A 10410-nucleotide genomic window follows, 5' to 3' on the forward strand; every position below is an offset into this window, starting at 1 on the left:
ATACAAAGGGATTACATTATTTGATTTAGGATTAAATGTAGGGGGAGGGAGGCTGGTTGGTTTGGGGAATCTCGTTGAAAAGAAAATAATTCCTTTTGGTAAAGGAAATTCGAGGGGCTCCAAACGATCGGCGGAGCTCAAAGGAAGCCAGACGCGAACGATATTCCCGATTCGAACGATCGGCGTAAACGATAGGCGCGGCGAGGCAACGAATCCTCTCTCTCAACCCTTTTGGCCGGGACGAGCGAGCCAGTAGGCGGCGGGGCGAGGGACTCGTTGGTTTCCTCGTCACGATTCTGGCATGTCACTGTCGTGTGTCGTCGACTTCGTGTGCATACTGTCGGCCTTCTGCTCGCGAGGAAGTTCTCCTCGTGCCGATTCGAGATCGGGCGAAGAAATCGGTACACTTTAAAAGACGAGAACGCGCTCGTTCTGCTAGACACGGATCGAGCTCCCTATTCTATGTTTATTTCTTTGTTAAACGGCTAAAAGTCCTTTTACGCACACGGGAATACGCATAATGCAGAAATGTTAATAAAGGAAGTCATACCTCGAGTCATGAAAGCCGTTCATTTGTTCGATAATACAAAATTATTACGAAATAAATGAATTCAAGTCAACAGACAGGAAGTTGCTATCGAATAGGTAAAGATAAGATAATACGATAATATATTAGAAATCATGTTTTCCTGCATTTCGTTCTAGTCGATTTAAGGATGTATTGGCTATACAGTCAATCCCAAAAGTTTATGCACTTTAGAAACGCATTTTTTAAAAAGAAATCAGTCGTCGGATGAACATTGCTAATAATAAACAACAAAAAAAAATTTTCGATTTTTCCGAGATTTTTCCAAGGGATTTCCCTTCAGATTTTGCGAAATTTTCGTTTTCGGCCAATAACTCCCAAACCGTCGGACATACGGAAAAATTGCATTAGACCTTTCTTGTAGAAGACGATGAGATCTATAATTTCCATGTAAAAATTTTTCGCTAGTGTCAATAGTTAACGAGTAATTTGCAAAAAACTGTTTTTTCGTTTTTCATCAATAACTCGTTAAATATTAATGCTAGCGAAAAAATTTTACATGGAAATTATAGATCTCATCGTCTTCTACAAGAAAGGTCTAATGCAATTTTTCCGTATGTCCGACGGTTTGGGAGTTATTGGCCGAAAACGAAAATTTCGCAAAATCTGAAGGGAAATCCCTTGGAAAAATCTCGGAAAAATCGAAAATTTTTTTTTGTTGTTTATTATTAGCAATGTTCATCCGACGACTGATTTCTTTTTAAAAAATGCGTTTCTAAAGTGCATAAACTTTTGGGATTGACTGTATAGCCAATACATCCTTAATTCAAGACGAGAAAAGAAGAGTCTAAAAGAATCATCTGGTATGTTTACTGTTGACCGAACGTGAAATATTCGTATTGGTTCAATCTTTTCCTCGATGTATCCGCTCTCAGCTACCTGGTGTTATTAATACGCGCAGGTGTCACGAACTCTTTGGAAACGTCACGCTCTGCTATTCCGTAGCAAAATATCACTCCCCTTTTTTAATCCCGCTGAAAATCCAGCGAAAAAAATCCCCGTCCACTAATACATACACGTGGTGGCCAACGGGCGGAAGTTCTATAAAATTGTCGACTCTCTTTCGCCCGTACGATTGTAGATCACGTCTGAATCGAATCTCTCCGTTCAATCGCGATATTCAACCGAGCAAATATTGTTCTTCATCTATGGCAAATACAAACCTTCATATAAAATGTAACAAAATCGACGATATTTTAGATGTTCGTATAGGCCTCATCGCTGTAACTCGTAAGATTTTCAGATCGATTAATTTGCAATGTACTCGTTCAGTTTCGTGTGTAAATTGTGAGAATGTAATCTGGAAACAGAATCAAGCGGCCTGCGTGAGATTTGTTAGAACCCTTGAACAATGCGTATCGATCCTATCCGGAACTGAGCCATTTGTCGGTTGTAAAACGTTTCACGCAGATGAAGGCGCGCATCCGGCGAAATTGCCACCCCTCCACCGGGCCTGATCACGCTCAATTTCGTCCTAACAAAACACGCGTGCTCCCGCGGACAATTGAAAAATAATATTCGCCGAGTTTATTTAGCCGTGCGATCGCCGGCGTCGCGTCGCGCGTCGGCGGGGCGTGGATCGTCGCAACTCGTCGGGGGATTAAAAATAATGTTCCGAGCGTGACCGGTCAGCCCCCGGGGGATTACAGGACGCCGTGGACCGACGCCATTGGACGCAGACGCGACGCCGCGGATTTCGTTCGCTGGAAAAAAAAAAAAAAGAATCTCGCCTGTTTTTCTTTCGTATCCTTCCAGTTCGGTTTCACGGGGGCTGTATTCCATTTAATTCCTCCCGGTCGCGACGAATTCCTTTTTTTAGAGCTCGGCGATTGACGCTGGAGAGCGATAAAGGTGTCGTGTGTTATTTGCTTGAAGAAGAATCGATCCTTTCTATGAAACTTCCTAAGGCTTAATTGCAATGAAGTGATCAGAAAAAAAATGGCAAATACCGACGTGTATCAATTTCCATTAGGGGAATATTCAATTCCTGTGGCCGACGGTAAAAAGAGCCGATAATTGCTTTTAACGGCGTACGTAAAAGCGGCTGACAGATTAGACCTCGATTTTCCTATTTTCTTTTCACCGTTGAATATGATTGACCAAGTATGAACATAATTAAAACACTTATTACCTGATGAGCTTAATTGAATATCTGATTATCACGTTCCACCCGACGTTTGATTTCTCCTCTTCGTATCGATTTGAAAGCACGTGGCTTTTTCTGTTATCCACGATAAAAGTGAGGGTAGATTATGTGTAAAGAATCATTGATGATGCGATGAATTGTGACAAGACTTTTACGAGAAAGAGCAACGTCGTGTATAGAAAAATATGATAAAAAAAAAGTGGAACGTCGCTTATCGAGGAAGGACGAGTTCCATGCAAGCTGCCGTTTCCCCACTAAATCCCAGTTGCCGCCCAATCACCTCGGTCGCCCTAAGGATCCACGGGACGCCAATTACGTCGAGGAGCGCGTCGCCATCAGTCAGCGAAATTTCCGAAACGTAAATATGGTCAGACAGTCGGTGCTGGTTATACTCCTTTCCCGGCGAGAGGACATTCCAGCTTCTGTTCGCCGTCGCATTCGTTGGGGACTCGTCTTTGCACACCTGCGTGCGCGTCCAAAGCGGAGGCCGACGACGCGACGCGCGTTGCGTTGCGTCGCTGCCGATCCTACGCGTCCTCCGCTAGCGTATAAGGTGTTCACCTGTCACTTAGACGCGTTCCAGCGGGAGCAGCTTCAATTACGCTTTTCCGTAAAGTCACTGCACGCGCGGTCCCTCGTTATCTCCCGGGCTGAATCGCTGCGATCCGGATTGATATCAAACCCAAAATCGAAATTTCGTGTTACGATTTTTTATATATCTGCAAACTTAAGACTTGTATAGATTTAAAAGCGTTTTATTTAACGTAAGATCTTGTGTATAAATGAATCTCATCGGTTAATCCGATTTCGCCTTTTTTGATCGAGTAATATAGCACGAACAATTAGCCGAGGAATTAATGGCTGAGCGAAAGAAGAGCCGACAGCGTTTGGGAGAGGGAAATTCACGGTGACTGTACAAATAGATACGAGTGAGACAAAGAGTGTTGGAAAGGGAGAGTGAGAAAGCTCTCGTGTGTACCCAGGGGAACTTTTCGAGGATTGTGGCACTTAACGGATGATTAAGAGGGCAAATAGCGAGCGCAACCCCGTTGGTTAACGTAGTTTCATCCCCTTCGGGTGTAACGCTCCCTGCAGGACCCCTCAGCGTGTCGGTATACGTTTAATCGAGTTACCCCCATTTCGTAATCACCCTCGGTCCCCGAGGGTTGCCATGGCGACCGCGGGCGGTCCTGAAACCCGATTGGCGGATCTTCACGCACACGTTAACCCCCGGCCACCCCTTCGTACGTGGCCTATTCCCCAGGATCTGCTCGTAACCACCCCGCCAAGCCACCCTTATATACCGGTTGGATTTACATTCAGTTTAACCTGGTTCTCCATCCTTATCCTCTATCCTCACGCCTCTTCTCTCTCTCGCTCTATCTCGTCGTTGTCTCTTGCCACCCCCGTTGAGTCGCTCCATCGACGCCGCTATTTTACCGAGGAGCGTTGTAAAAATCGCATAAAAGCTTCCAACAGCTTGGACGATTTATACGCTCGCGCTCTTCCCCTGATTCTATTCCGAAACGGTAACTATACGTGGCTTTTCTCTCGACGCTGGAATTACTTAGTCCTGGCAGAGTTTCCTGGATTTTGAAAAAATTGACTTGAAGTTTTTCATTTTAATTGAACAAGAATGTAGTTCAGCTATTTTAACGTATAGTGTTCTTTCTACTCACGTGTCTACGACCCTCTTAATGGAGCGTTACCTAGGGTCTTTCGATTAGATCTAACAAATTGGATTTATTAACGGCAATCGAATTAGCTGATGGCAGTTTAATGGGTGACAGTAATTGACGTTGTGTGCTCGAGAACGTGGGGGAGTGAAATTATTTATAGTATCCTCAACTTCGTGCAAACGCAGTTCTGGTCGAGCTGTAGAAACTCCTGTCGTCGGAAGAACAGTTTGTCAGTCGAAATCCATTGACGAGGAATCTGGCAATGGAGATGCATACTGCAAATCCTCTTTGAAACTTAACCGTCGCCAGTCGATATCCCCCGTTCACCCCCGTTGTCCTAAACTCCGGCTAAACTCCACGGACGCGATGGTATCACGAACCCCAATTTTCGTACCTTATATCCACCCCATCGCGAGATGATCTCGGCGCATCGCGTTGTGATCCCCGGGACGGAGGCTGATCCGGGTTTTGTCAAAACCACGTTTGGATCGAATGTTAGACAAACATTCCCCCCCCCCCTCCTTCTCCCTCCGCCCCTCCTCGGTTCTGCGTGTTTCCACCCCTCTCCGAGATGCGTTCGTCCAGCAGCCGGAGTCACAATGCTGATTTCACGCGTTGATAGTTCGAAAATGGAGTCCCTTGCAACCCTTCACCCCGGCAGGAAGCTGGAACAGGACAATGTGTATCTAACAGTCAATTCGAGGACAATGCTCGTCCCCATTTCTGGTGTTTCGCAGCAGTCGTTTCATCCCTTTTTTTCTCCTCCGACCGAGGGATTACACGGTCCATTGTAACCGGATACACCCCGTTCGAAGGGTGGCTTCCTTGATACGCTGGGGTGGATTATGACTAGTTGCCACTTAATTTGCCAAGGCTCGGGGGTCGTCCAGCCATGAACAGCAGATTGGCCTGGATCGATCGCGGAACGATACGACTCGTCGTCAACCGTTTGCACTTCTATTGCGGCGTGATTTGCGCAACGCGCTTACTGAAAGGAGCAGCTCGAGTGGAATCTCATATTTATTTCTCTCGAGGTGCATTTTACCGTTGGCTCAGCCGTACGATTTACTACGGAGTCAAAAGGATTGACATCCGCTGTTATTGCTGGGTGTAAATTTAATTCGAATTGATTGTGAAACGGAAATATGAGAAATCATAGATTTTCTGCTCGGCGTCAATAGGATCATTAATGTACAATGATAATTTATAATGTTTCTACAATTTGCATTATGTATACTCGTTATAAGTCATTTTATACACGTGTTGTGAATTATAGTAGGAATTAATCGAAATCTATGTACTTGGTTTTATATACTCAATAGATTACTAACTGTGATTTAATCGAAAGCAATTTTGGATTGTTGCAGGTGAAAGTCTGGTTTCAAAATCGACGAACGAAACACAAGCGGATGCAGCAGGAGGAGGAAGCGAAAGCGCAGCAGCAATCCGGTGGCGGAGGTGGCGGTGGCGGCGGCGGCGGCGGGGGTGGCGGGAACGGTAACGGGAACTCGAACAATAATCCTAATAACAAGAACACCCATCACGTGAGCAAATGGCAGCAGGAGACCGGTGACTATCACCACGAGGAGGAAGAGGAAGAGGAGCACATCGATCCGGAGGCGGAGGAGTGTTCGAGCGGCTCGGAGGCGTAGCTAGACGTTCTCTGCCTGGACTAAGCTGCCGGGAATTGCATTCGACTGATAAAAAAATCCTTGGGACTCGACGCCCCATGGGAAAAAACGTCAAATTTTGATGGAAACAAGAATCGTAACATGGTGCGAAAGCAGATTCGGTGGGAGTAGAGGGAAGGGTTGAATGAAACTGCTGGAACAGAAATTTGCATCGTGATCGTCCAAAGATTGTGCAACAATGTGGGACTTGGAGGCAGAGAACGAAATTGCCGAAGACATTAAGTGATGTGTAGAAGTTCAAAGTACGAGTACTGCTGGTAAAAACCAAAAATGCTCAAATGAGACGGGGAATTGTCGAATTCGTTGCTTAAGAAATTGCGAGAAATTCCATAGGTCATGGAATCAGCCGCGAACGCTGCGTAGACGAAGAGGCTAGGAATCGTTGTAATCGGCGAACGGAATCGTCCTGCGGATTTCCAAAGATCGCAACGTCGACTCGAACGGAACAAGAAAACCCGATACTTAATGGAGCTCGTGTCTCGTCAGAACAATCGTAATCGTTCGGGAGGATCGCGGAATCGGCGCTCGACGACTTCCGCAATCGTCGATAAACGACACCGGAAGACTGTGAATTATCCTGTTGGCAAGACTGACACAGTTGACCTATTTATTTCGGCGTACCTCGCTACGAATGCTCACGATGGAACTGGCCCGAGTCGGGTGTCCCTCCGCGAGAGAATCGATGGGACTGCGCGGACTTTTCAACATTTCGGAAGCTGAGTAATGGAGGCATTGTTCCTCGGGGTCGGGCAAAGCCAAATGGACAGGCTTCCGGCGGAAACGGCGGCAAACGTTTCCAACGACTTGGTGGACCGAAAACTTTTCCCTCCTCTCGATGGTATCGCGCCCCTTTTTATCATAGTTCCTCGATCAATTTACTAAAGGACGAGGGAGGAATATTCCTCGAGGGCATAGCGTCGGTACGTGGACGTCAGTTCGGGTCCACGGTTCCAGTTTAATCCCGGATGGATCGCCGGGTTCGTACGAATCTTGCCATAGATCGTCCATAGCTGGTGGAGCAGCGATGTACATAAATAAATATCGAGAGGAATCGTAGACTGTGATCCCCGCGGCGGATCAACCGTCCTGAGTCTTGCTACAAAACGACGAAAGGATCGATCCTTTATTCGAGAAAGGATGAACGCGTATATCTGTGAACGTGTGTGTGTGTATATGCGTGTTACTGTATCACTGTAAATAGTTCGGGGAGGAACACGAGGATCGCGCGTAGAAACGAAAGAACGTGAGAGAGCAAGAGGATGAATGCCTGTCGATGATGTGTGGACACGCGCGATACATTTGCGGAGAGCGATAATACGACGGGGAGGGGGAGGAGAGTGCCAAACTTCGTACATACCCTTTTTAGAGAGATCGAAGAATCCCAGTGTAAACGTGCGAATTTTACTTAAACGTCGTCGTTGTCCACGAGCGACCAGTATTTCCCTTTTGTCGAATCGATGTTCGAGGTGTACTGACGATTTAAATTATTATTATATCAATTACGTTAGTTGGACAGTCGAGCCTGGCAGCGGTGACGATCGTTCTCACGAAGGGTCGCCTTCCTTTTTTTCCTCTTTCTCGGTCCCTCCGAGGATGGATGTATTATCTCTTTGAGTCGGTTTCTCGGGGATGGATCGTTAGAAATTGATCCGGACGAGATTCGAATCGAGGGACCCCGCGTCGTTGGAAACTCGCCCGGATCGAGATGGATCGTGATCCTTCGGCGAACGATCGTGTCAGCCACGGTTCGACCAGTACGTTTTGTAAATACGTTGTACATAAAAGAATTGTGATTTTATTCGACGTGCAAAAAAGGCGTAGGATTGTACGGTCATTCTCGAATGATTCAGTTCGTGTTCTAACGATATAGCGAAATAAATTATATCATCTCTTCACGACATACACTTATGAGTTTCATTCACAAGCCTCCAGTGCGGAATCTTTAAGTATAAATCGATTGCATGAACGATTAGCACTATTTCACTCCTCGCCACAGAACAAGGATATTAACCAGTACACTTTATCAACATTTCATTTGATTAACACATCACAATCCAAAATACCGCAAAACTCACTCTTTTCACGAATGTCTCGTCAAACTTTGATTGCACAAAGAAACAAAAAATTGAAATATCTGTTTCTCAATACTTTCTCCTTCCTCGAACAATTTCCCCTCTGTTAACTTTTCAATGACCGCCGCCGCGCGAACTCTGCTCGGAAAGAAGATACCATAACTTACCTAGGCTGAGACAAATCGTTTCCACGGAAGCGTTGTTTTCTGCTTCTTCGCAGGCTACCGATCCTTGTCGATAATCGCTTTATAATCGCCGCTCCGAAGACGAATAATTACGCGAGGCGGCTCGACCGGCCAAGCCCCGTAATTAACCGCGGCGCGTCTGCCCGAAACAACGGATAACATATGCAGAGGCGAACGCTACTTACAAAGAGTCATTATTTTTGCCCGGGATTGCCACCTCTCCGCGGAGCCAACGGATTTCGTGAACTCCGACGGTAGCCTCTAACCTGCACTTATCGGTTGACAATATAATGGCGGCCCCGCTGCGTATCCTCGCGATCTCACGAGTGATTCAGGTGAAACTATTTTTCTTTTTTTGACTGCAGAATATTTTTTAAAAGAGTTTAAATCGGAACAGCTATAGGCAGTGCTTTTTTAGTTCGAGACATGAGACGGAATTTCAGTAATTTTCATACTGGATCAAAAATCGACACCCATTGCCAAGTAATTTAAGAACACAAAATGAGAGATGAAACGTTCGACTCCCCTTCGTCGATAATTTTGTGAAACACCGCAATTACGAGCGTTTCGCGAGCATAATGAATCATGATAAACGTGTGTAGAATTAATACCGGATATTAGTCGAAGAGGAACGACTACACGGGGCGATAATGAAGCGCGTTAATTGGGAAGGTTGACGAAGGGCCGATATTTAAGTCCGGTGGGGTGGAGGACGTCGATCGCCAATTAATAGATCTCATAGTTCATCGGTGTCTGCCTCTTGTCGACAGGTCGTAAGTTGGTTTCGAGAGTAGAACGTCGCTCCACCGGACGGGCTCATTAATATTCGTGCGGGCAGCCTCGTCCTTAATCGATGATTACCCTGTGATCTGGCAATTAGCGCGTCACCCGGTTCCTATCGATCCCCTTAATCGTCAATCTTGTCCCTTGTTGAAAATCCATTTCTTTTTTATTTTCTTCAAGGTTAAAAGAATTCTGCCTCAATCGGAATTTAATAAAAAAAATGAATCTTCAACGAAGCGATAAATTTCAAATAAGAAAAGCGATCGAATAAATTAGTCGCAAGTAAACCAAGTTATCCGTGAACGAGGATGATAGCAACACTCAATGTAAAATTAAGTCATTTTCCACTGGACTTTTATTTAAAGACCTGATTCTATGAAATTAAATATCTGCTGATAACTGCGAGCCTCATTCGAAATACCAGCTTCAGAGCATTTCTCGCTGAACAAGCTTCAACATTCAAGCTTCGAATAAGGAGAAGAGGTCCAGTATCAAGGAAAGGAAAAGATGAACGAAGAGGAGAGGAGGAATCCCGATGCGCGAAGGAGGTAGGGGTCGTCGGGGGCCGCGAGTTCAGAACTGCTAATTATGTAAATTACCGGTGTTGCAAATTACCCTCACAGTTTGCGTTCATTCTGCACACAATCCACACGGCCCCTGCACACCTCGCACGGAATCCATCCTCTCGGATACTGCTACTTCCTTCTATACTCCACACGAAAGAAGAAGAAGGAGGAGGAGAACAGAGAAGAAAGGATCTCCGAGTCGGAACGAGATCCTCCTGTTATCCCTCGAATCGTCGGTCGTTCGTCACAACCGGTACTCAACGACGCGTCAAGAATTTTGTTTGCTATTAGTTGAAGTAAAAGTGTACAGAAATATCTAAGCATCGATATAGATTACATTTATTTATTTACTCTTAAAAATAAATAAGTGACGACGTCCAATGAAGTAGTAATACAATTTCTATTTCTTATCATGCTCGTCTAAAGCACTGTTGTCTATAACACTGTACGTACGAACTGCGAATCAGATTTACGAAGACTATAACCAGTGCCATTAAACTCAACGATCGATCATCGCCATAAACGGTATCGCGTTGGTACCGATTCAACCGCACGTTGCTCGAGATTTCAACGATAGTAGACCGCATCGATCGCCGAGTAGAAGTTAATCGATGGCATAATCGAGCAGGCCAATAAGATTCCGCGATTCCGCGGGATTAATATACGACCGCGGCGCGGGAACGAGTGTATCATTAGCTCTAT

The 10410-nt window shown here is 45.5% G+C and overlaps 1 protein-coding gene across 1 annotated transcript in view; it reads left to right on the top strand.

Moving 5' to 3' along the window:
- The window catches only part of LOC108623819 (homeotic protein empty spiracles), a 30739-nt gene extending 22532 nt beyond the window's left edge, over positions 1-8207 (top strand). Inside the window, exon 3 of the mRNA XM_018022622.2 lies at positions 5779-8207. Within this exon, the coding sequence (XP_017878111.1) occupies positions 5779-6063 (285 nt within the window). The 3' untranslated portion in view covers positions 6064-8207. The remainder of the gene's footprint in view (positions 1-5778) is intronic.
- Positions 8208-10410: the final 2203 nt, after the last annotated feature.

This window comes from Ceratina calcarata, unplaced genomic scaffold, assembly GCF_001652005.2.
Source record: "Ceratina calcarata isolate Rehan_Ccalc_2016 unplaced genomic scaffold, ASM165200v1 scaffold291.2, whole genome shotgun sequence".
NCBI lineage: Eukaryota > Metazoa > Arthropoda > Insecta > Hymenoptera > Apidae > Ceratina > Ceratina calcarata.